Source organism: Netta rufina, assembly GCF_964035555.1.
Source record: "Netta rufina genome assembly, chromosome: 4".
Taxonomy (NCBI): Eukaryota; Metazoa; Chordata; class Aves; order Anseriformes; family Anatidae; genus Netta; species Netta rufina.
The window spans coordinates 29,151,297-29,178,520 of NC_140127.1; the positions used below are offsets into that span (position 1 = coordinate 29,151,297).

Consider the following 27,224-nt stretch of genomic DNA (forward strand, 5'->3'; position numbering starts at 1 on the left):
AATGTTACTTTATGTAGGTGATAACACAAGCCAGTGGGAGTGTTTCTCATCACACAATCCATACTCAGCCAGTAGGAAAGCAGTTTGACAGAGTAGATGACTTTTTCATTCCTGCTACAACCCTCATCATTACCCATATAAGGTAAGTTTTAACTCAGTTATAATTAACTTTCAAATGAACTATAATATTTTCTCCAAATAAAACAAATTAAAAATAATCTTGAAAATGTGAGACCATGCCTTTTTAGTATAGCTTGGAAAGACTCTTTTTCATATACAAACTTCATGTGAGTTTTGTTGAATAAAGGCTGTTGAATTTATCAGAACAAACCTTTATTAAAATGTGTTGTTTTGTTTTTTTTTTTTCCTTTTCTCATCAAACGTTCAAAAATTTCATTACTCTAGATACTAAATTTGAGATGTAATATCACCCGGGGTGTTCTTGATGAATTGATAGCTGTAACATTGAGATAATTCCCTAAATTAGGAGCATAAATCTTAATTTGAAAATGATACTCCCTAGTTTCTTCTACACCAGAGCAGCTGTTTTATATATAGTATTTGCCACGTTGTATTATATATATTTTGCATTAAAGTTTTTCTCTTGATAAACAGACCAGAAAAGCCACTTACGGAGTTTTAAAAGGAATTATGATAAAACATAACTTAAGTCTTTCTGAACTAGAGTCTCTTGCTAATTCTGTTCTTTTTTTTTTTTTTTTTTTTTTTTTTTTTTAATCAGGCTATCTGTTTTTAAAGCAAGCTACATGTAAGCTATTTAGAATGTAAAGTTGTGCAAAACAAGCAAGCTGTGTAAACTCTATTTAGATGCATGCATAAAGTTTTTCTGATATCATGGGTGCTGAGTAGATGAAATTCTTACATGTTAAAAATGGTTTGCACTATAATCCATACTGTAAAATACAGTAAGTTCTTGGGACCTTAGTTATTTCTCTCAATGAATGTAGGATTATTTGTGTGTCCACGGAATAGACAACTTTTGGCTGCGATAGAAATATACCAAGTATGGAAAACTGTAAGGAAGTAACAAGTTGGATTTTAGAGACACATGGGACAAGGAAAGAGAGTGTGAGGAAAAGAGGGCAAAGTTTAATACAGATGTAGAGCAGAAATATTTTCCGAATTTCACCAATGCCTCTTAAATGAAAATCTACTTCTATTTTTCTTCCTCCAAATGCATTAGTAGGAATGTGAAATTTCATTTTCTTTTAATGTTTTCTGTAACATTTCTACCTGTAGGGTAGAAAAATTCTGCCTTCTAGGATTTGTACATCTGAATCTTATGTTAATAGTTATTAGTACTTTGTACGCTTAGAACTGTTAGGTTATTAGCAAAGTGACACAGATATATTTAAGTGTAAATGACCTCAGCAAATAATTAACTTCCTTGCTTATTGTGCCCTTCTAAGTTCAAATATCTATAGAAATGCTCTAATTAGGATGATTCTAACTTTCCTTCAGTTATGAGAAGGCATCACTCATGTTTAGCTAAAATCTCAAATCATATATATAAATATGCATCTCCATCCAAAAAGATTTTAGTCTCATAAAAAGATTTAGTCTTTTAAAAAAGTGAAAACATCAAATTTAGGTTGATTTTACAATTGGTTCCAGAATTTACTCTACAATATGTGCCTGTGAAGAATCTAGTCTATATCAAAAAAAAAGAAAAAGAAAAATTTTAGTTTTCTACAAAACTTTTAACAAATAAATTATCAATCAGCCATATGCACTTTAAAAGGAATGTGTAAATTAATATGTATGAATAGAAATTAACTCTAAGTACCATTACTGCCACGTTGCTTTAAACAAGTAGATAAATGCACATTGTGTTCCTAAGCTCAGCCATAGAAAACCATTAAATAATTCTGCTACATTTGGAGCATGAATTCTTTGAGAGAACAGAAGCTACTCTAGAAGCTACACTACATAAACTACCAGCATTAGAGGTGCTACCCTTCTGACTAATTGATTTTGATGTTTATTACAAAATTATTGCCCTAGGGAGGGCAACTTTGTTCAGCTTTATCTTTAAGGGAATTTACAGCTGGTGATTCCTCTCTGCATAGCTCCCTTATCCATTGCCAACGACTGCACTGACAGAAGACAGCAGTTAGTGATCTACAGTGACTGATTCAGTTCTCTCCTTGAACAATTCTAAGGGATCCTGTTGCACACCTGTTCCACATCCTGTTGAACATCCTGTTCCACACACACATTTGATGGCATATGAAATGAATTAATGTTACATTCATGTGTGCAAGTCTTTAAAAGTCCAAGACCTGACTGCTGATGTCAGGTGATGGGGGGGAAATTAATCAGTTAACATTTCAATAAATATTGGCATGACTTAACCATTTTGAAAATGTTACACAATGCATCACTAAAAATTGTATTGAATTAGTAAAAATGCTTGCTTTGTTTAATGGAATGTAAAATAATTCTATACAGTATAGGCAAGCACATTTATTTACAAGATACATATTCTATCAGATAGTAATATAATTATTCATGCAGATTTTTGCTATAAAAGGATCAATAGAACAGCACTGATACTTAAATACGTTAATTTTCATGTAAATAGGAAAAGAAAAATATGAAAGACATCATACAAGGAAAAATAGGCCCAGTCCAAAGACAGTGAAGAACTCATTTTGTCAAACTCAGTCTATTTGAAATTGGAATTCTGTCTAAATAGGTCACGTAGTTGCTTTCTTATGTTAGTTTTCTAAAATACTACCTAATTTTGAGCTTCTGATTCTATTAAAAAAAAAAAAAAAAGACTACATAGAGAAACCATATTTTTATTTTACGTTTTTTTAAAGAGCTATTTTTGTGAAATCACTCAGTTGTTAAAGAATTTGCCTTTCATAAAAAGTCTGGCCTTCAACTACTTAATTGTTTTTTTGTTGTTGCTTAAATGAAAATGAACCACATGAGAAATGTGTCAGGAAAGTTTTTGAATTAATTGCATCAGAGAAATACATCAAAGTAATAGTGATAAAGAAAAAAACTTGTCTGTTAAATCTAAATTGTCAACAGTCAACAATAAAAAGCCTCAACAGCAGCATGTGTTTCTGTAGAATGTGATGCAATGAATATAAAGCTTTAATTTATTGCCATTTGGTGCTTATTCTAGCCAGGGGAGCATTTTATGAGTGTGAATACTGAAAGACAGAAAGACAGGAAATAAACCCACTGGCTGAATTAGCTGATTAGAGACCTATTTGCTCTTTGTTAGAAGTCAGTTCCAAACAACACCAGACCTTTCCAGAAAAAAAGGAAGGCTTTTTGCAGCCAGGTGTATTTGCCACCTGTAAAACTAAAATTCTGAATGATGTAATCCTTTTGCAACTGCTAACCATTTACGGGTGGACAGGGTGGAATTTGTTAAGTGGTTATAAACTATACAGATACCAAGTCTTCCCCTCCCCCCCCCCCCCCCCAAATTATTTCTCGAGAAAATATATACAAAGCTTATTTGTAGATGGGCCTTTTAAAAATCGAGTATATGTATTTTCAATAGTTGGCATTATACATTTAATGAGAAGAAAATTTTAATCACTGAACTGCTCTGTGCCAAAGCAGTTCATTGCAACCAATGATCATGTCCTTAATTGCCTGCTAACACCCAATTCTTATCATAAAAATAGATATTTGCAATTAGTATGTGGGATAGCTGCAAAAAGATGACTTGTATAATACTCATGAAAATATATTCTTAGAAGCCTAAGGAGTAAAAGAGCTGATTATTTCAGCTCCACTGTTCATAAATCGAAGTGAACAAAAGATAATTGGAATAAATTAAGGTCTAGCTGCTGAAAAATGTTTCAAAAGCAATATTAAATGAACTCGCTGTAATGGAGTCACTCTAACTTTTTAGATGTTTTAATCTATTAGCAAGTATTTTAGATGTTATATAGTTGCCTGACTTAACAAGTAGAGGAATGAACGATCAACTCATTGGTGAGATGGCTCAGAATCTGAATAAAGTTATAATGTTCTCAGTTTGAATCTTTATCTCTCTTATTTCTCTGTTGTGTAGGATAACGGGGGAAGCAGTCTTTCTGAGATTATGCTTATTCATTTGCACAACACATTCCAAAAACTAAGCATTTTTAAAAGAGGTAATTGGAATGTGCTGCCAATGAATCCTTGTGAACCTTCATAAATGAAATCCACGTAGGGTGCTGATTCAGTAATTTCAGAAGTTTGGATTCAGAATTCCACACTTCATTCCAGAGTTTAAGCCCATACAGTGGTGTGAAGTAGTTGGAATGTCAGAGCATTTTCAGTATTTGTATGAAAATAAGCACACAGAAAATATTTTATTTCAGAAATCCTACGTAATCAGAAAAAACTTCCTTTTCAAATGATTTGCATGTCAAACAAACAAAAAAAGATAAATGCTGAGCCAACTATAGACAAAAGAGGTGGAATTAATTTGTGAGGTTGAATATTTAATGTAGCCCATGTGATTTAGCTATTTAAGAGATGATTTAATATTTTACAGATTAAATTAACAAGCCCTGTTAGGGGACTACCAAGTTTGCACACAGTTCTTAGTCTTTAAGCTATAAATATATGTACTTCTACGGGGGAAATAACTTGAAAGGTTGAGGCTTTGGAGAAAGAAGCTCCATAGTACTAGGGCAATCACTAAAGATATAGCAACTGCAATTTCTCATGATTGTGGAATCTTTTAGTGCTCCATGGCAGCACAGGACACAATGGAGGTCTGTCTGGGTAAGGGGCTCACACTGCCATCTCACATCTCTGTAAACCATGTCTTTGTGAGAGTAGTACTAAATGGAGAACCTGTAGTGATTCTTTCCCCTCTCTGTGTATTTCCCCCTGCAAAGGAGGTCCCTTTTGGTCCATAAGTGTGTTATTTATGAAAAAGAAACTCATAGGAACTTATGGGGAAGAAGGAGGGGAGACAGCAAAAATTATTCTTCTGCTGTGAATGGTGATTTTTACAGCATCTTTATTCTAAAGTGAATATGAAGAACTAACAGATTAAGAGATTCAGTTCAGACAAATGAAACTTGTTCAGCTACTACCATTGGCAATAGCAAGAACATTCTACTTGTTCTACTTGCATTTCCCATTTAGTTCAGCAAATAGCCACAACCTGGCTTAAGTCTACTGGCTTATACTAAATCTAAGAGGAGTTTTGCTAAACTGTAAATGTTTTCCAAGCTATAGTTTATTTTTTTCCTCTTGCATGTGCAGACATCATTGCAGGAAAAAAAATTAATTCTGGGATAATGTAATCTCTCCCTCTGAAGTAGCCAAACAAACTATTATTACAAATAAATAACTGTAGTACCTATGTCCTTTTACATATTTGCTTTTAAAATGCAACACGTGTCAGTATGTGAAAAGATATTACACAATGAAACACATAAAAATTTATTCAATTACAAAAAGAAACGAAACCTGCAAGTATGGGATTAACAGAGTTTCTAGTATCTAGTGATTAGAAGTTATCTTAGTAAATATTTAATTACTCATTAGTTTTCCAAATAAATCAAATTATAAAGATTCATTTATTAGCTTTAAGAGGCAATCTTAAAATTATGTAATTAACCACTTTTTTATGTTTGCTGATAAACTTCCAGAGCACAATGATTTAAAATGTTTTGCTGGGTATGCCTCAGATGGAGTGAATTTTCTTCACAGCAACCCTATTTTATATTATGCATTTTTCATTTGTGACTTTGGGATAGTGAAATTTATTTACAAATTTTTATTTCTATATTTCTATTTTTGAGCATTTAGAATAACAACATTTAATCTTTTCTATTTGAGGTTATGTTAGAAGCCTCTCTAATGTTTAGTAAAGCAGAGATTCTTGTGTAGTTATATGAATCAAAGAGTTTTCGGTTCAGTCTAATATTTTCTTAATATTTTCTTTTTTTTTTTTTTCTTAATATTTTCTTAATTTGAGTCATTAGTAGAGAAAAAGTAGTTGTAATACAATTTAGTGTTTGTTCTTTTCAATGTTCATATATCCCCAGATATCACATTATGGGAGCTTCCTTCTTAAAATGAAGAAAAGACCTTTTGGGACTGTTCTGACACAGATAATTTATCACCTTTGCAGTCCTTATCTCTATCTCATTATTCATTTTCTACTAGTACTGTCTATTTCTTTTGGCATATACAAATTTGGCTGTGCATTCCATATGACATCTGCCCACCTTGCTGTTACCGTATTTTCTGGCCAAATCTCAATTCTATCCTTCCTTGTACTGACATTCAGGGCTATCTTTAGGAATGTATTTTGTTCAGTATAGCTAACCCTTTACTTGGCTTTCATTTTTTTTCCAAAAATGAAGTGATTTTTTGTTGTTGTTAAATTGCTTGCTCTCCTTTCCTAAAATGTACAAGAAAGAAAACCATGTGTACTGCCAATGTAGAAAGACTATTTTTTGCTGAGAATTACTTTTTTTATGATAAAATGCATAGTTGCATGTATTCCTGGATTCTAAAAATGTAGAAACTAAAATGTTTTCCTTTGTAATAAAATGTCTTGAATGATTTTCTTTTGAATACTTTAATCATTGGACAACAATTTGCAATAATGAAAAAGTCTGTTTCATATACTTCTGATGTGATTGTTTTATGAGGGAAGCCTCAGACAATACATAGACTCTGGCATCATTAGTACCCTGAAATATCAGGGCTTATCCCAATCCTGTGCAAATGTATACTGAATATGATTGAAAAACACTGAACACCATGTTATAACAAGAAAGCTCTTCCTACAAGACAAAAAAAAAAAAAAAAAAAGTTTCTGAAGAATCCACCATTGGGCCAGCTATGGCAAAATCTTCCCAGCTGTTCTTTACCATAGGTCATTTGAAGATATTCTTCAGTATACGCTCCATTTCCCTCCAATAGATCTCTAGTGAGATATAATTTAAATACTCTGCAGGTACAATCTTACACTGAAATAGGGAGAGAGGAAGGGAGAGGAAGTAAAGACCTGCCATCAAATTCCATTCTTCATCAGAACTGATCTTTTCATTCATTTAACAGAAATGGTAGCAATGATGTTCTTATATGTTGAAATTACTCATTTTCCAACAGGGCAACCTTCTGTTCTGCATTTTTTAGTTTTCTTATTCTTGAGTTATTTTCTCCATTCCTATTTCTTAGCACTGCTATGTTAAGATTTCAGAGGTGTGTTATAATAGTCACGTGTTACTGGTGCAAATATTATTTATATCTTTTCAAGGTGTAGTCTTTAAATACTTTATTTAGAGTGATAGGAAGATGGCTTTGTGCTTAACACTTATACACAAATATGTGGGAGAGCCTTTTCTGCTGCAAAACAGAAATATGAAGCAAGAATTCTTAGTGTCATAAAGAACAGAAACAAAATCAGGGAAACAAACTTCAAAGGTCAAAGACTGTTGTAGTACCCAAAAGTAAAACAACTTTTGTGCTGATGAGCAATAGCCAATGGGCAAAATCCACTTAGCCTTTTGTTATCATCAAGCAACCTTTTCTGAACTGCAGAAATTAAAGAAAGGTCTTTTCTCAGCAACCTGCCAGAAATGAACTGTTCCAGGAACAATCATTTTGTAGGTCCTGAGGGGAAGACTGGTATGCCCTTGCAATGCTGACAGTTTTTGAAATCAGAAACCCTTCAAAAATGAAAAACGTGTTTTTTATCTAGAGATAAATATTTTATTTGTGCAATATGCTACAGCAGTTGTAATAGAAAATGACAATAAAAAACGTATTTTGAACTTTATTTAAAAGAGTAATTTAAAAGTGAGGAAAATTAACTCTGTGATATTTCAATGGTATGACTGCAAGGCCTTTATGAAATAAAAGAAATCAATGAAAACAGTCTTCCTGAGAATCATCCATGTATGGATATAAAGTAAAGAATGATTTTAATACAAGAAATAATGGTTACAGTGCTGTTTGTCAAGTTCTTAGAAAATCCACAGTTACAAGGAAGAGTGCATTTTTTTTTATTTTGTGTGTGTGTGTGTGTGTGGTGTTAATGACAAAAGCTCAAAAGACCACTGAAAGCAATTGAGGTGTACCACTAAGAAACAGTTCTTTGGCCAATTTCTTTTTCTTTTCCTTGCTGATAGAATCCTTCTTCAGAACTACAATGGATAATTTCAATTCATCGGGAAATTTTTTTTTTTTTTAGTTTCGTTTAAATACTAATATTTTCCCATGTAGCCAGGTTAGAATATATTTATAGAGTCAGGGACCATCCTGATGCTCTAACAGGCTGTTCATGGGAAGTTAATAGTATTTACTTGGAGTTCCAGAAAACCTGATCAGCAGATTTGATCAAGCTTTGTAGCAATAAAACTGTATCTTCCCATGTTGATTTTTAGCATACATTCTGAATAAAGGTCTCTAAAATATAGAATACTGAGTAGTTTTAAAGATGAATGTGGGATAAAGTAGGTAATGTTTATTATTGTTTCCTTGAAAACTTCTGTTGTGTCAGACAATACTGCTTTTCTTTGCTTTGTGTACAAATAGTTTTGATTGTAGCTCATCTAGTTCTTTTTCTTTTACTTGGTTTCTGTTTTGAGAACATCATTTTCCCAAAGTGTTTGATCTTAGATCTCTTTACAAAAAGCCTATTGTCTTGAGTGGAGTAATCTGTGAATGTAGGGCCAGAAACTAAAAGGAAAGTGGGACATCAGTGTTTACATCGTCATCATTTTCTACTCCATCTTTCCATCACAAATACAGTTTCATGTTAAAGTATTTATAAAAATAATTTTAAAACAAATTAATCCTCATTTCTAGCAAACTATTTCTTAGGCTTTTCTTGTGTTGTTATGACTTGTTAACTCGTGTTTACATATTTTCTGCTTCATAGTAAATGCAGTTGCATTCATAAGTAATGTGTATGTCTTGTCTAAAGGAAGAAAATAACAACGTAAAGGTAGCAAAGTTGTGAATATACTGCTTGTTGGCAGCTCCATCCTAGCTTTTTGCTTGGCTGCTGTTTTTAAATTAGTTTGCTCTGTCTGAATGGTGGAAAAAATGGTACCTTGCAAAAACTGTTTTAAAGATGCATTCTTATAAACTGTCCCAAGTTGGAAGGGACCCACAAGGATAATCAAGTCCTTGGACCGTGGAGTCCAACTCCTGGCTCCACACAGGACCACCCAAAATCAGACCGTATGTGTGATAGTGCTGTCCACACTCTTTTTGAACTCAAGCAGGCTCAGTGCTGTGACCACTGCCTTGGGGAGCCTGTTCCAGTGTCTGGCCACTCTCTCAGATAAGAACCTTTTCCTAACACCCAGCCTGAATGTTGCAATTTCATGCCATTCAGAATTCACGTGATTTCAATATCAACATTAATGCTGATTCACATGCATTATCAGAATTCACGTGATTTTGATACATTATATGGAATATCTGGTGCATTATTAATTTACACTTTACTCAATTAGAACTTCCCATTAAAACAATATTGCATCTTCACTGATTCTGTAGCTGCAGATCTCAGTATTATCCTTCATTCTGAGTAACTACTGGAGATCAAGTATTATTATAGGATGAGATGAAGATGTTCAGTTGCAGCAAATGAGAGTGAAGTGTGTTTAAACAAGGCTGCCCTAAAGTCTGCCTTGGGTTTGAATTCTTTACAGAATTCTTTCTGTTTTGACATTCACTTTAGTATGCTTTGCCCAGTATCCTTGCACAAAACTCTCAGTCTTATACATACAATGAATAAAGGTAAAACAGATTAGGCCTGTTTTTAATTAATTATAATTCAAGTTCTACTGCCTGAGTAGGCTAATATTTTTCCTGGGTTATCCACACAGGAATGCTGTAAAATTCTATATAGAATGCTATAGAATGAGAAAAACTGTGTAACATGACTTACTCAAATCTTAACACTGGGAAATTATGCTTTTTACAAATCTTGGTATTATGTAAAAATAATGGTGTTAATGGAAGCAACTGTGTTGTTATGAAATATGGTTCTTGTATGTAGAATTGTAGATGGACAATGCTTAATTGTCAATCCAATTGCAGAAAGACAGTGCCTAAGCTGGATACTAAATTCCTGATGTACCCTTGCAAAGTTTTCATAGTTCTTGTCTGCACAAACAGATATGCTTTTAAAATGTATCTTTTTAAAACAGGAAATTTCATAAAATTTTAAAATCAGTAGATATAGTATTATTTGGGTCACGTCCCATTTGAAAAATATTTGTTATGATTTGTAAATGCAACGTCTAAATGAGAGATGTTAGAAGTTATATGATGTAATTTCATCTTGACATTTTGCAGTGGACAGTAGTGTCAGTGCAAACAGACTGTCTAATCATTTAATAGTGATACAAACATTTAGTTTACTCAGATATAGTGATAAGCAAAGTTACCTTTGGAGTATTCATTGAGAAATGTTGCATGCAATTCTTAGAGCTCTGCAAAATCCTGAAAAGATAAAATTAAAAGGCAAACTTTGGAGTGGGTGGTTTGTTATTTTGATGGGTGTGTTTTTGTTGTTGTTGTCTCAAGTCTCTTGACTTGCGCAAATTCAAAGTTGATCATTATAGTTGGAAAAATACACTTTTTTGGAAGTGAAGTGTATTCATGGTTTCCTATTAGAACTACCCTTTTAGAGCAATGAAGAGATTCCTGAAAATCCAAAGAGAGGATATCCTCATTGCTTTTAACTCTTTTTTTGAATGGAGACATACAACATCTTAGTCTGTATCCAGTACAGACTGGATAGTACTAGCTGCTCCTGTGAGCAAGACTTTTAATTTATGACCAAAAAGAACAGCTTTAATAACCTCTACAACTATGTGGTACCTGAATGTGTTATAATAACTAGGAGAAACAGAAAATCACATTTCAAAGTTTTCAAACTCTAAAAGTTTTCTTTTACTTTCATCCTGGTGTAATGCTAGTAAATTAAACTCAGTTTTCTGAATCTGCAAATTTCTGATAAGTCTATTTTGGGATATAATGTTTTCTTTTGGATAGAACACCTATGGTGAGCATGAGGCTCAGAAGGTAGGCAGGTAGCTTTAGGTGTGAAAATCCATTGCATCTGTGCATCTATACAAGCTATCAAACTTCTGCTACAGTTAATGGAGGTGTAGTCTGTACAGGTAGAGGAATCTAAAAGGCAATTTTGTTCATGCCCTTAAGGGCTCTTGTGCTGGTCAACTTAACAGATTCTCTAGACCCTGTTGTCTGTTTGGACTGCTGGCAAAAATAGCAACTTGAAGACTTAACCTGTGTGTGGATACACATGGTTATATATTTAAATGTAAGTATTTATCAGAAAGCAATCCCACCTGTTTTTTTTTTTTGTTGTTGTTGTTGTTTTTGTTTTTGTTTTTTTTTGTAGGGTGGAGGTAATGTGAGACTGAACGATCATAGTGACAATTTTTCAAACTACTTACTGACTGCTGATGTGATTTTAGAGGAAGGAAGCAGCTGTGCTTTGTTGCAATTGCAGAAATATGTTTGTTTTTTTATTATTTTTTATTTTTTAATTCAAAGCAGTAAGGATGTAAACCTAAGTGGATTGATATATGTGAAAGAGCCACTTAGGGTTAAGCCATGAATTGGTTTTGTCACTTTTGATTTCCTTGTTCATATATCAGTTTTTAATAAACTGATGAAAAGACCAGATTATAAAAAATATAATACTTAAATGACATGGGCCGTTGTGGCAGTATAATCCTTTTGCACATGTGCATAGTCTAAAGTACACTTTTTTTTTTTTTTTTTTTTTTTTAATTTTAAGGTGTATTATTACTTGAAATTCTTATCAGAATCATCCAAAATCTAGTTTTGTGTGGCCTCAGATCTGTCACTGCCATTCTAGATGAAGGTATAGATGTGCTGCCCCCCGCTTAGGATTAAACATAAACATTTTCATGACAGCTGATGAACTGGATTGTTGGATGTTTGTATATCAGTCATAGGTTTACTGCTTACTGTTTTTTCATTACATACAGGTTTATAGTTCCATAAATCTGGATACTAAATCCCATTTTAAAAATACATTCTAGCAACTGAGCAGCAAGACTTGTTTCTTTTCTAGCTATAGCATTAAAACAAGTAAACCCATTTGTATTACACTGTGCATTTTTCTATTTTTCTAGTAAATACAAATGTCACTACTGTTTAAGAAAAAATACATATCATGACAATTATCACATGAAGTTTATCTGAAAGCAATTTTTCTGGTATGTTACGTTGCATAACACTGAAGTTTCTCATTTACAGCAAACAGAAAAATAAAAATTAGAAGCATATCTAAGCAGAAAGGAGAAAACAGTGCTTTAATAAATTATGGTCTTGAGTGTAGGTTATGAGACTCTAGAAGTAATCATTTATAGCATGTTAACTTTAGTTTTTACAATTATTGTAATTATTCTTCTCGTAAATATGTGAGTGTGTTTGTTTGCTTTTCCCTATTAAAATTAGGAAAAAGAGGTATTCATCCATACAGACTTCACTGCTGAAAAATATGATTCAGAGTTTATACCTTTTAGGATATTCTCGCTGCTTCTTTTAAGTTAGTTTACAGAAGTAATATAATTTATCTGTCTCAATTTCTCTTTGTGGGATTATTCTGGGTTGTGCCTGCGCGCACGAAGGGAGGGGTTTGGGGGTGCCTGCGAGCACAGTGGGTGGGGTCCTGGGTTCCTGGGTGGGACGCTTTGACAGTATATAAGATACTGTCACGCAGCAATAAATTGGCTTACGGCACAGAACGCTGGTCGTTGTGTCCGTTTGTCCTGGGGCTTTCGGTCGGGTTATCCTACACTCTTCATCTAGGTACTGTAAAACTCAATGGTTTTCACAGAAAACTAATGACTTCTTGTAGTGGGTTGACCCTGGCTGTCAGCTGAACCCACCACCCAGCTCACTTTCCCCCACTGGGATGGGGGAGAGAGAATTGGAAAGGCAAAAGTAAGAAAACTCATAGGTCAACATAAAGACAGTTTAATAAGTGAAGGAGCTGGGGGGGAGATGCAAAAACTACCACTCACCACAAGCAGACCAGTGCGTAGCCAGTTTTCCAAGCATTGGCTACTCTGGAAAGAATTTTATTGCTGAACATAATATTCTGTGGTAGAATATCTCTTCGGTCAATTGGAGTTAGCTGTCCTGGCTGTGTCCCACACCCAAACCTACTTGCTGGGGCGGGACAAAACAAGAAACAGAGAAGGCCTTGATTCTCTGTCAGCATTATTTAGTAACAACATCAGTGTTCTGTCAATGCTCTTTCGGTCACAAATCTAAAACACAGCACAATGTGGGTTCATAGTTGTGACAATTATTTTTTTTTGTGGAAAATCTTCAAGGTGGTTAATTCTTTAAAATCTGGTATTAAAATCTCATATTCATGCATGTGGAGTAAATGAAGAAAGAACATTTCAGATTTCATAGTTCTAGTATATACTCCAGTTGGAGTGGCATGCCCACAGGCTACAGATTCCCACTTGCATTAACTGTAAAATGATTCAAAATGTGAAAATTTGGTCTCATATACTTCAGGCTTGAGTTGCATGAGTTCCCAGTATGCACTCTGACAAACACCTTTATATGCTGCCAGATACTGTGCATCATTTCACTGCATAGAAAAGACATGAGGATTGAGATTCTCATAAATATTGATCAGAGTTTAATGAACAGTGGGAGGCTTCTGCGTATCAATCTATATGAGAGGAAATTTTGCATTAAATACACCACCATCTCTCTATAAATCATTTGGGAAATGTGAAGTTACTCTGAAGTATCACTTGTTCTCCAACTACCTAATCATAAAAAACAGGCTAACAGCACACAGGCGACAAGCACAATTTCATTGTTTGACTATGAGTGGCTGTATTTTTTTAATCCTTCTAGTAAACTAAGTGCTTTTGAAAAGTTGTTAGATTACGGTAGCTTTGTGGGTTGAATTCAGGTATCCACAGAACAGAATGAAATGTAAGGTATTAGTGCAAACTTCTTTACCCAGATTTAATAGTCTTGCTTTACTTTAAATGGAGGTGGAAAAAAATAAACAAAAAACACAGCATAATGAAAGCTCAGCCTATTACTTCCTGACTGTTTTACTGAGATCTCCAGTAAAATTCTCTTACTAATATCAGTTTTCTGAAATGTCCCCACTGCATTGGGACTATAGACACCATTGAAAGATGAGATTTTAATATATTACGCTGATAATTCATTGTTTATAGCTCTGGTAAATTACAGTCTTTTACTCCACGTGGCCTTTTTTTGGATCAGAGCTAACCTGTGTACTCCAAAGCTTCCTTTAACCTTGGTGACTTGCAGTATTGCTTCCTGACAATTTTGGAAAATAATGTGTTCTTCTAGTTACTCTTACCTCCTCATCAGAAAGACAAAGTACAAGTTGACAACAAAAGTACAGTTAACAATCTTGACATTGGCATGCCAAGAGGTTCTTTATGCTAGACAGAGGGGAAGAATGGATTCACCTGGTTGTTAGAAAGCAGCAATTAGTTTATTGGACAGTAAAAATTTATTTGCAACTGATCATTGCTGTATGCAAGCAGGCAACTTTTTGAAGCAGGACTCTATGATCAACGACTGTCCCTACAAGCTATCCACCAATATCTTCTATGTTTAGATCAATAAATTTGAAAGGAATGACCATCCCAGCCTTAGAACATCTTTCTTCCTAAGTGAAATTATGTCCGTTATAGTTGTATAGTTATATTACCCAAACATGTAACAAACTTCCTGAATTTAGAAATCAATGTGTTGTAGAGTCAATGGGGACTTTTTTTTCTTAATTGTTTTTGGTCTGTGAGATAAGATATTATGTCAAATAAAAATTAATTTCATAAGATTCAAAATGCTTAGCTGCTTCTTAAAATCTCAGCATCAGATGCCTGAGTTGTATGAGGTTAAAATCTACTGTACTGGTGTATGAACAAAGAATTAATGTTTCTTATATTCATAAGCTTGAAAAGACCATGAGAACATCTTTTCTGACTTTTTAGGGGTTGGACTTGATGATCCTTATGGGTCCCTTCCAACTCAGGATATTCTATGATTCTATGATTTCTGTGCATACCATAGATTTTACATATTTCAAATAATAATTGAGAAATGTAGATAGTGAATCGGGTATTTCTAAATCTACATCTACTTGGGCTTGGTCAAGTCTCCCATAAAGAATAGCCTTTATCTGGAGATTCCCACCAAAGAAAATTCATCACCTCTATAGTAGATTTTTGCAATATGTTGTCATGCTCATTGTTAGAAAAATGTATGCTTCTAATTTTGTCTAGTGTCACTCTGTAATCATTATTATACTTTCTTTGTGTGATTAAAGGTAGCATTACTAAACGGTATGTTCTCTCCATTAAGGTATATGTAAAGTTTTAAAAAGTGACATCTAAATTATATCTTTCTTCAGCTAAATATGTTGAATTCTCTCAGTCTCTTGCTTAAAAATATCCTTCAAATAATTTTAGATGTTTTACCCCATTTTTTTAAATATTCCTTTTTTTTATTATTATTTTTTATTTTTTTTTAATGTCAGAAATAAAGCAACATGAAGCTTTCTGGCTTTGGTCTTCCCAATGTGTAATACAGATATGAGACTTAAGCATTATTCTAACCTCTCCCTGTATCCAAGGACTGTAGGAGGAGGTTTGGTTCTTTTAGACTCAGATCTCACGTTGACCTGCTTGTCTGCCATCCATTCCAGTATCAGTATCTATTCCAGATCCAGTATCAAGCTAATCAGCTTGCAGTTTGCTGATGCCTTAATTTACTCCTATATGTATCTTCTGGGACCTCAGCAGCAGTAGTGTGGGTAGCCTGTAGCATGATCAGTTAAAAAAAAAAAAAAAAAAAAAAAGTGTGTTGGACTTGAAATAACCTGTATTTTAAATCTCACTTTGCCAGTTGATCATTATATTGCTTTAGGAAAGTCATTCAGCTCCTTACTTCATTTGCTGTGATACTTGTGAAGTGCTTTGAAATCAGTAACACTCCTACTTAAGTTCACTGCATTATTATTCTGCTAGCAAAGCTGAGCTTCTACTCTACTCACTTCTAAAAACATTACCTTGTAGGCTAGAGTTTTCCACATTATATCAGTGCCCAAAGTTGTAAGTTGTTTAAGTTTGAACTAGAAAAAAAAAATAAAGCAAAAAGTCTTCAACATGTTAACGTTATAATAAAGTATATTTTTCCTGTGTTAGAGAAATTGCTACATAAAAGAAAAGGGAAGGAATTTCCATCAGAGCTGTGTTTTCAAATTTCAGAAATCAGCAGGACACAGTGAAGAGCATGGATAGTGGTAAACAATGTTAAGGCTACAAAGTTGAAAATATTTAAGAGCATGAAACTGAGGAATCAGTGTAAAGAAAGCTGCCTCTTTAAGCTGCCTCTTGCACACTTTGAAAAGATGCATTGTAAATGGGTATTCAGTTATAGCTGATTATCAGTAGTTATATCATTAGCTGCTGGAGCAGCAGGAGATTGCAAAATCAAGTACCTTAATAGCTTCAGAGCAAGCAGCAGCAGTAAGAATAATAAATTGTGCTCCTAGGAACAACAAATACAGTATCAGGATAAGGCTTTTGCAATCCTGAAGTCGATTTCTTTGATTTTCAAGCATTTACCTGTGAATTCTGTTACCTAACCTGAAACAGCTTTTTGAATTCTAAGACTAATGTATCTAAGATACTGAAAGCTTTTTACATGTTGGTTTTGGACTGGGAATTAAGTGGTACATGTGAAGTTGCATAAAAAACTAGAATGCTTTGGAAAGTTGTGGTTTAGATACTAGAAATTTAGAAATTGTGTTTTCAGTTGTTTTATGTTTTAAAATGCATATGTTGATTTGCTTTGGAATAAGCATATGATTAACCCTGAAGATATGGAGACATATGCATCTAGGGATGTAGACAAACATCCTCTTCTTAACATACTGATACCAGTGGAAAATTTTGTTCTGCTCTGGCTCCAAAACTATTTAGTTCAAACCACCCAGGTTAATCAACAGACAGATTGCATGATTCCAGGATAACTACATTTATTTTGATGGCATGTCTTAGGGAGTGTTTAATCAAACTACTCAGTGGTAGAATTTAGGGGATCCCTCTGTCAAAGGATGCCACCAGGTTATGAGAAACTGGAGGGATTATGGATAGTGGCAGCAGGCTCTCCCATTAGTAAAACTGGTTGTTGAATGTAAGTCTTTCCACACCTTCAGCTGATGCAATGGTAGGGAAGTTATGTGAGACCTTGTATTTAACTTTAGGGTATATATATGTTCACTGTTTTGATAATCAAAGGTTTTATGCAACCAAAATTATCATAAGTTGAGTGTACCTGTGGTTCAGAAACATATTACATAGGGAATAATGTTTGAGAGGCATAGATTAGTAATTTATGTGTTCATCTTGAAATTAGTGACATTTTGAATGCAAAGTATCACATAAATTGAACATTAGCACTGTTTAATAGAGCATTCATAGGCAGGGAAGAATTATTTGAATCGAAGTGATTTAAATCATTCATTTTAATTGTGATCTTAATCAAAAAGAAAGAATTTATGGTTTAGGTAATTTGTACTGTTTTGAATTTGTATTTTACTTCAGAAAGAAAGGATCATTTTCATTGGTTTAGGATAATCTGTAAAATAAATTGATTCGCAAGCTGTGTAAAGATTTGTTTTTGTTTGTCCGGATAATATGTGATACATTAAAACAATTGTTCAAGGGTTTCTCAAGCTTGAAATACATTTATTTAGATTTTCAAATTATTATTTTTTTTGGTAGAAAAATAGTTAAAAATCATTACTTTAAAATTATTTGTGATTTCTGACAAATTCTGATTTCTAATTTTGAAATTTGAATGCAGATGAAAACATACAGTGGAATGTTGAGTAATTTTTCTTAGTTACAATGAAGGTAGAATAAAATGTGCTGGGCACACATAGACAATAAGATATGCCAAATATGTTTTAAGGTGAAATGAATGATTTCTTTACAGAAAACATTTTTTCGTTCTGTTTTATGCAGTCTCTGAAAACAGTAGGACAAACTTTGAAAAGTAATTATATACTTAATCATAGAGGTTTGTGATGGGACTTTCAAAATCACATAACCGCTTTTGTATATATTGATGTACACCTGAAAGCATCACTCAGATATAAATTCTGGACATAATTGACAGCAGTTTTGTGAAAGCTTTCCCTTTAAATAAAATTTCATTTTTTTCCCTATTGTTTTTATTGGTATACAAGAAGAGAAAAATAATGTTTTCAAACCCCAAATCGACTTAACCAATCTCAAATGAAAAAAATGTTCATTTTGTTCACTATTGAAATTGAGTTCAAGTGTAATTAAAGCAAGAAGCCTGCACCGTGCAAAGTACTCATATTTAAATAAATGAAATAATACTGTAGTAGCTGAAAATAGAGCATTTAATGTATTCAGCATGTGCCATTGCACTGACCTCAGATTACATATTTTCCTTTGCCTTCAGATACCTTTAACTCATTAAAATAAGGAAAAGTGAGAAGTGTTAATTACCATCCTATTCAATTTTAAATTTGTGTAAATGACGTCACTAAATGATAGCAAGTAACCTGTCTTTCTTTTTTGTCCTGTGTTACACCATTCTACAATAATCTGAGATTTTCCCACATGTTCAGTTTCTTCCTGTTCAAATGCCTTAACCTCTCTTGCATATGCCAGCCATCTTCTTCCACGCCAGTAGTCCAGTTTTCCTCCACATTCATTTTCTATGATTTCTGACCTGCCACCTTGGCATGTAACACTATGTGCTAAATCTAAGGCAAAGATGAATTCCTGGTGACTTTACCTCATGCTTCCCTCTTCAGGAGTATCGTTATCCTCTATTTAGCCACCAGTCATCATTCCATGAAAACTCCGCACGTTACAACCTCTCCTTCTCAGATGTGGCCAGTAGATTCCAAAGCAGTAACACTGGAGCAGGGCAGAGATGAGGAAATAGAGTTCTGTGTGAAACGACATGAATCTAATTGCATTAGAAATAGGGCTAAAGACTGACAACATAAACTGGACAGGTCACAAATGTTGGCTGAGTTTATATTGTGTATAATAATGCTAACATGACATTCTGTTTTTGTTGCTTTTACATGTTCTGATGTTTCAGTGCTTGATTTAGTAATTTAGATATGTGTGTGGTTTTTGTTGTTGTTTTTGTTTGTTTGTTTTTCCCACATTTAATATTAATAATGAAGGTAATATTAATGGCAGCGTCTAGCCCTCCATCAGTACTCATGCAGGAAAAAAAAATGATTCTACAGTTCTATGATCCTATCATACTGAAGTAGGATGCAAGGATTTCTGAAAGTGGGGCTAAAATTAAAAGTGTTCTTGAAAATTCTACTAGTTCAGTAGGAAGTACAAATATAATTCACCCTATCTTACATCTGAAGAACTGACTGAACAATGTCCTGAAACCTTTCTGCCTGTTTCTTTGGTGGTTCACAGATAACTGAATATATTGAGGTTGCAAGGTATAGTGTGAAATTTTGTGCTATTTTCAACAACTCAATTGTTGAAAAACTGTGGCTCTCATAGTGCTTCATGTGAATAGAATCTGAAAGGTATTTTTAGATTATATATCAGTACACAGCAGCAAGAAAGGTTCATTTGTAGGATCAAAGATTGAGTAAAGTGTTATGTTAAGAAATGTGTCAAAGGAAAACAGCTGTTTTGGATAAGTGTTGTGAATGCTCTTAGATTATTAGTGAAACTAATTTACTTTGACATAACTTCATAATATTTAGAGCAGTGGTTTAGGCATATAAACGATTGATTGTGCAGTCAAAATTTACATGTTAACGTTATAGAATAGTCATATAATGTATATTTAAAATGTTGTAAACATTAAACTATGGAATTTTAAGTCTTAACCATATTATTAATGTTCAGTGAAAATTCCCTGATGTATGGAAATGCATAAAGGGTCATTTAAAATGTAAGAAATGGTGGGGCTTGGATAGTTGGGAGGCATAAACCTAAATCCCTTTATGATATTCATTTCTGCTGAATTAAAATGAGAAAGATTTGGATAATTATCTGAATAACAATGAGAACTGGATTAAGCTGATATTCTCAAGAAAGCTGAAGAACTGTATGAAGTGAATTAAAAAATGTGAGATGTACTATCTAGTGATATTTAGTCTTTTTCTTCATAGTGAAAGTTTTAACTGGATAGATATGCTCAAAGTAATGTTTGTCTTTTATCCTATGTCACTTGGAGAAAACAAACACTTTTCCAACTAATCAGATAAATATTTTTAGACATTTCATTTGATGCACTCTAAATTAAAATCATGAGAACACTGACAAATAAAAAATTTATAAAATGCTTAATATCTGAAATATCTGAAGCTGAGATATACATGCATATTAGTACAGTGCTGCACATATTAACTCATTCACTTTGTTACATTGGCTTCCCACATTTGTACATAATGCATACAATAACTCTGACTTTCTTTGATTTTGTGCTTCTCCTTCCAGGTTTGGATTTATTCTGCATAAGGATGAGGCTGTGCTCCAGAAAATTGATCTTGAAACTATGTCATACATCAAGACAATTAGTTTAAAGGATTATAATTGCATTCCTCAGTCACTGGCTTATACACATCTTGGAGGATTTATTTTTATCCATTGTAAGCCTGACACTACTGGGGCTGTCCTACCACAGCTTATAGTGGATAGTGTTACTGATTCTGTGATTGGATATAACGGCGATGTAACAGGCACACCACATGTCTCTCCAGATGGACACTACCTTGTCAGCATTGATGACGCAAAGGGTCTTATGAGGTTCCAGTACATAACAATGAGAGGAGAAATACAGGATGCATTTGACATTCATACAAATTTGCACATATCTGATGTAGCTTTTCAGCCATCATTCACTGAAGCTCATCAATACAATGTCTATTGTAGCTCCAGTACACAAACTGATGTTCTGTTCGTGGAGCTCTCCTCTGGCAAGGTTAAGATGGTAAAGAGTCTTAAGGAGCCTGTAAAGGCAGGTGAATGGCCTTGGAACAGTAAGAACCGTCTTATAAAAGACAGTGGCCTTTTTGGTCAGTATCTCATGACCCCTTCCAAGGAATCTCTGTTTATCCTGGATGGACGCCTCAATAAGTTAAATTGTGAAATCACTGAAGTTGAGAGAGGCAACACAGTAATTTGGGTTGGAGAAGCATAAGGATGTGTGTTGGATATTTACTGAATTAATAGTTTTACAGCACTTAAATTATACCATTCTTTAAACCTGGACATTTCATTTGAAATTGTTAGGTCCTTCTATACATGTTATTTCTTTGACTTAAACACAATTTGAGACAATTTCCACATAAAAGTTACTAAAACAACAGCTATATGATAATGGTACTCCTTATAGACTATCAGCCAAGATTGTATTGGTTGAGTGGAATTGCTGAATATTGAAATTGATGATAAACATTGTGCATTATCTTAAAGAAAGTAGTAAAAAACATAAAGATTCAGGGAATTTAACATGATACTTTGAATTTGTAAATGGAAGAATCATATGTAAATATGGTTCAAATTTTGGTTTGGTTTGCTTCAGACACAAAATAAGAGCTGTTGTACAACCTTTGATTCGTTAAACAGAAATATTATGTCCTGTTTTGTCCAGTCCACTGTTTTATCTTTTCGTGCCTTGAAGCGAAAGTCTCACAAGAAAGGTAAAGCATAGAAATTGTATAATTTATTCCCATTGTGTCTACAGGATTGCTTGTCATTGGAGAGAAACCTTTAGTATCAAATTTCTAGTCTCAAGCTTTGGAACATACAAAGAGAAAAAAAAGAAAAAAGGAGAAGTTATATTTGCAGTGCACAGTTTTCTGATTGCTGCTGTTTGTGGAGTTTATTTTTATGGTGATTCTTAGTTGAGAAAGCTGCTTGCAGAGGCTTTCTATTTTTTTTTTTTAATAGGTATTAATTTTTTCAGCTATCACAGGGATTCATCAGTGAGGAGTTTGAGTTCTGCTACAGAGAAACATTGCACTTAACTCTTCAGGGTAATCCACATTTTGAAAACATGGCATCATGAAGCTTCACCTTTACCAACAAAAAAAAAATAAGGTATTAAAAACAAAAACAGAAACAAACACACATTTAGAAAGCTGGAAACTCAGAGAACTGAACTCAACAACCTATAGGTAATACTTTTGCTTATGCATTGTACCATTGAACCATATTTGTTAAACTATTTGGTTAACTCAACAGACCTTCAATTTCATGCATCCAATTGGATTAGTGAAAAAAAAAAAAAAAAAAGAATGAAAAACAAAAACTTTGTATTTTTTTATAGTTTCATAACTTGGAATTCTAATTTTAATGATGAGCAAACATCTAAATGGGACAAATGAGATTCTCAGAAGAATAACAGTAGTTAGTAGGATAAGAAAGCCAGCAGTAAACAATGATCCAGACTTAGAGCAATGACTTAAAAGTTTGGGAATATTTTTATTTTTATTACGTTTTTGCTAAGGAATGCTTATAAACTCTTAAACTGACCTCCTTTTACTGAAGGCAATCAATACAAGAAACAACACCTTTTGTAAAACAAAATTTTACTCCAATCTAGATTGTGTAAAATTATTTAGAAATCTGGAATTTTCTAGCATTGTAATCTTGTGTGCATTTAGCATCCTGCCCTGTGTGATACAGTAGATCTCTCTTTAGCTTGAGCAAGCCCCCTGGTAGGTAGATTTAACTAAATTAAGAGTCTGCTTACATCTCTAGTTACTGAATCTGTTTTCCTTTTTAACAAGTTTTTTCCATTGTGAACAAACAAGAATCATGTAATCAGTCTGTTACTCACTTATTTGCAGTAGTCTGTTTCATGCATTTTTCTTCTGTAACTTACACCATGTGAATGTTCTGTATGTAGAAAATGCTTGACAAAAGGAGAATAAACCCCATAAATTTTAAACTGACCTGACTTTGGTGAATGCTCCACATGAAGCGGTATGTAACATAGATTTTATCTGAAAGCAGGGTAGAAGGAATTTAATCTGCCTTTTATATCTATAAAACGTGTATAAAATAAATTATATCCAGTGTGGAAAGAAAACTTTTTAAAAGAGTTTAACTATGTGGAAAATTTCCTTTGGCTGCTACAGAGAAAAGCTTATCTACTAATCACTTAGGTACAGAGTAATTAGAGTATAGACATGTTTATTCTGTTGCCAGGCTTCTGGATCCAAAGACCTCTAGTCTAGAAGCTGTGTAAATTTAAAAGCCTAAACCAAGGAGCATGGCACTAAACAGCTGAACAGCTCACTGTCCAATGTGCTCGGCATAGGTGGAATGTACTTTGCCTTCTCCTTGCATAAGCATTAACAGTAAAATATAAGAATTATATCTTATGACAATTATGAGATCCTGTTCATAGGACCGTAGAGTGGTTTTGGTTGGAAGGGACCTTAAAGACAATCTAGTTCCAACACCCCTGCCAACACCTTCCACTAGACCAGGTTGCCCATCCATCCTGGTCTTTAACACCTCCAGGGATGGAGCATCCACAGCTTCTTTGTTCCAGAGCCCCGCTGCTCTTTGAGTAAAGAGTTTCTTCCTAATGTCTAATCTAAATCCACCCTTTTTCAGTTTAACAACATTGCCCTTTTTCCTATCGCTATGCTCCCTGATGAAGAGTCCCTCTCCATCTTTCCTGTAGGCCCCCTTTAGGCACTGGAAGGCCTTGGAGACTTCTCTTCTCTTTCTTTGACAATGAAAGATGTGTTGCATGACCCCATACAATCTTTATTAAAATCCAAGCTAGCTGTCAGTTTTGGTAGTGTCTTTATTCTTTTGTATCAGCTTGTATCAGCAGCATATGGCAATTGGAGAAGCTTTAAAATATAAACAAAATATTACCTGTTTATGGAAAAGAAGACCAAAATCTGTACTCGTGTACCTGACAGATTTGATTGTCAATAATATTACAGTTGTTTGTATTGTATAGAATTTGTCCAAATCACTTTAGGTCTAGTCCTAGCTCAAAGACCACAGTTTGTTTCTTTCCCGTTGTTATGGAATTGAAACAGATTTTCGGTGTCCATTTATTACATGATTTATGTAATAAATGAGATGTGAAACACTGTCCTCAGTGTTTCAAATTTCCCTTAATACAAACCTAGATGTACCAGTAGGTGGTTTAAAATCCTGTCTTTTCTGATTGTCTCTTTAAGCAGAGGCAATGAATGCCTTTGGTTAATTTGTGGTAAACACACACAATTTATTTCACAAGCTGTTATAAATATTTAAGGTTTAAAATTTCATTACAGAAATAGATTAGAGAAAAGAAGTGGAAGATAAATGTAATGGAGGAAGCTAAGTTCTCTTACAGCTGCCGAAAGTTTCCTCTATGTTCCTGAATGCAAATGAATTTGAGAGGAGTGCATGTGAGGACGAGACAGTGCCCTTCAGCAGGGATTACAGTGAAGGAGTTGCTTTTGGTAAGGTAAAGTTCATAAGTCCAACGTTAAAATGTCTTTTCAAATACGTACAAAACATATCTTGTATAAGTATGTCTTTAAGAAATTCAGTGGCAAAAATGAGGAAATAAGTATCAAAGAACTCTACATATTGTTGTCAATTATATCAATTACATTAAAAGTGTCAGTCTGAGTTTTTTATTGAGCCTCTTGCTCACACCATATCATTAAGTAAGGCTGTCTATTGAATACAGGTTGAAGGGTATCTGAATATTTAAGCCTGTCATTGTATTATTTAGATTTTAAATAGCAATCTTCATGGACAGTTTCAGTTTCTTTGAAATAACAGAATCTTCCGAGATTGAATATGGGATTCCTTTGAGTTACTGAACAACTGTTTTGTTACACTGCTGTAGTATCAGAATTTCAGTGAGGAATTAAATATTCCTAAATATAGATTGCAGAATAGTGGTGTTACAAATTATAAAGTTTGTATTAATATAATAATATACTTATTAAACTATTTTGTTTAGTTACCTCAAAATACTCAGTTTGATTTAAACTGAAAGATTATTGTCAGCTTAATTTAGGACATTTGTTTTTACCTAGTAAAAGAACAGTAGCAGGGTTGTTTGCAGGATATTTGGTAAATACATTGGTAGGTCTCGATTCTGGGAAAAAAATTACCAATCATCCGTACTCATATCTTTCCCCTTTTATGGTATTTTGAAGAGAACACCTGTAATGTGTTTCAAGATCTTCTGGAAAAATGAGTCAGTTAGTTGCTATGGTAACCTTTCTAATGAATATTTTAAGAATTTAAAATTGCATTAACTACCATTTTCACTTATTCTCCTTATTCTTCTAATCATTCACTCAAGCAACTTTAGGGAAAACCAATGCGGGTGCAAAAGCTTTGTAGAATATTTTATAGGTCAATAGATTCCAGTTTTGCCTGGTTGAATTTTATTGTTTATATGTGTGTGTTTGAAATAGGTTGTATCTTAGACAGGTGCTCCTGTCTAAGAGGTTGTATCTTAGACAGGTGCTCCTAATCCCGCTGGATTAGGGTACAAAAAGAAGGAAACCTTCTCCTGCTTGTCCTTCATCTTCCTGCAGAGAAAAGAAAGGCCACATCTTCTGTCTCCAAAGACTATAGATGGCAATTTTCAGCTTTCTGAACTCAGATATGAAACAGCAGGAGATCTGGTCGAGCTGAGCAGTAACAACCTGGAGTCATAGCAGGGTCCTACACCCTGCATCAATTCCATTAGCTGCCTCTAGATCGTCTTTTTCATCCTCTGCCTCTCTCAGCTCTGAGCTACCCAATGTTTTCCATTGACACAGAGGACTCCAAACAATGAGCCCAGAATACACTCTGAAAGCTACTTAGCAGCAATACCTAAGCCTAAGGCACTTGTGACTCTAAGTCAGCCCTAAGTATTCAAGCAGCATGTGTCATCTAGCAGCAAAGTAACCTGATGGTACCCTGGTTATGGCAGGTTGGGGCCAATTTCAGTGCTTCAGTGGAGGTAAGCCCAGTATAAAGAGGATTATGGATGAAGAGAATATTTAATAAATAAATAACCTTCCTTGCTCACAGTAGTAAAAAGAAAAATGCTTAAAATGGGGGCCAGTATACAAGCAATAGTTTTGTTTCCTTTAAAATCTATAGTTTAAAGGAATACGAATGACAAAATATTAGACCTTGTAGAACTGTTGTCACAAAATTACTTTCCAGATGTTTTGATTTATTTATACATGTAAAATCCTTGTAACCTTACCAGTTCTGTTAAATCGGTGAAACACACATTTATTCATGACAATGCCATTTGTTGTGATATTATTCTTTGTCTTCAATAATACTACTGCTACTTTGATAATATTTTTCCAGACTGCATGTGTAAACAATTATCACAACTTCTCATCATTTTTTGGTGAAGCTAGGCAAATACTTGATCACCAGGGCCATCTTCACACCTGCTCCAGTTGAAGTTCAGCTTTCTTGAATAGAGATGTCCAGACTGAGATCACTATTCTGAGGGGAAGACCTGGGACCCCAGCTTCTATTTTTTACTCACAGCCCTACAAGGAGGAGCTGAGGGGCTTTTTCAGCCTGGAGAGGAGACAGCTTCAGGGAGACCTAATACTTGCCAGTACCTACAAGGAGGCTACCAAAAAGACAGAGCAGATTCTTCACGGTGGTTCATGTTAACAAGACAAGACACAGCCAAAAAAACTGCAACAAGAGTTTCAGACTGGATATAAGGACAAGGTTTTTCACAATAGCCAAGCATTGAAGTGGGCTGCCTGGAGAGGCTGTGCAGTCTCTCTCCTTGGAGGTTTTCAAGACCCTGCTGGATTACACCTGGAGCGTCCTTGTCTATCATCTAGCTGAACTGGCTTTGAGCAGCGTGTTGGACTGAGGATCTAAAAGTCCTGTTAAAAGCTTGCAACCAGAATTATCACATAATTCTGTGATTCTGACTTGGGGACAGAAATAACACTAGTCAATTTATTTCAGTTGTTTAAGTTTCTGGCAGAACTTGCACAGCAGGTACTTAAACGCAGATTTGTAAATGCAAAACCCTAGCATTAAGGTTGAAATGAAATATTGTCCTCCTGTACTCGGCTCTGGTGAGGCCGCACCTCGAGTACTGTGTTCAGTTTTGGGTCCCTTGTTACAAGA

At 34.2% G+C, this 27,224-nt stretch overlaps 1 protein-coding gene across 1 annotated transcript in view; it reads left to right on the forward strand.

The window, feature by feature from the left end:
• The window catches only part of FSTL5 (follistatin like 5), a gene marked incomplete at both ends in the record, with an annotated part of 267,251 nt that extends 245,975 nt beyond the window's left edge, over window positions 1-21,276 (forward strand). Inside the window, 2 exons of the mRNA XM_084286367.1 lie at window positions 18-142; window positions 20,574-21,276. Coding sequence (XP_084142493.1) covers window positions 18-142; window positions 20,574-21,276 — 828 coding nt within the window. The remainder of the gene's footprint in view (window positions 1-17; window positions 143-20,573) is intronic.
• Window positions 21,277-27,224: the final 5,948 nt, after the last annotated feature.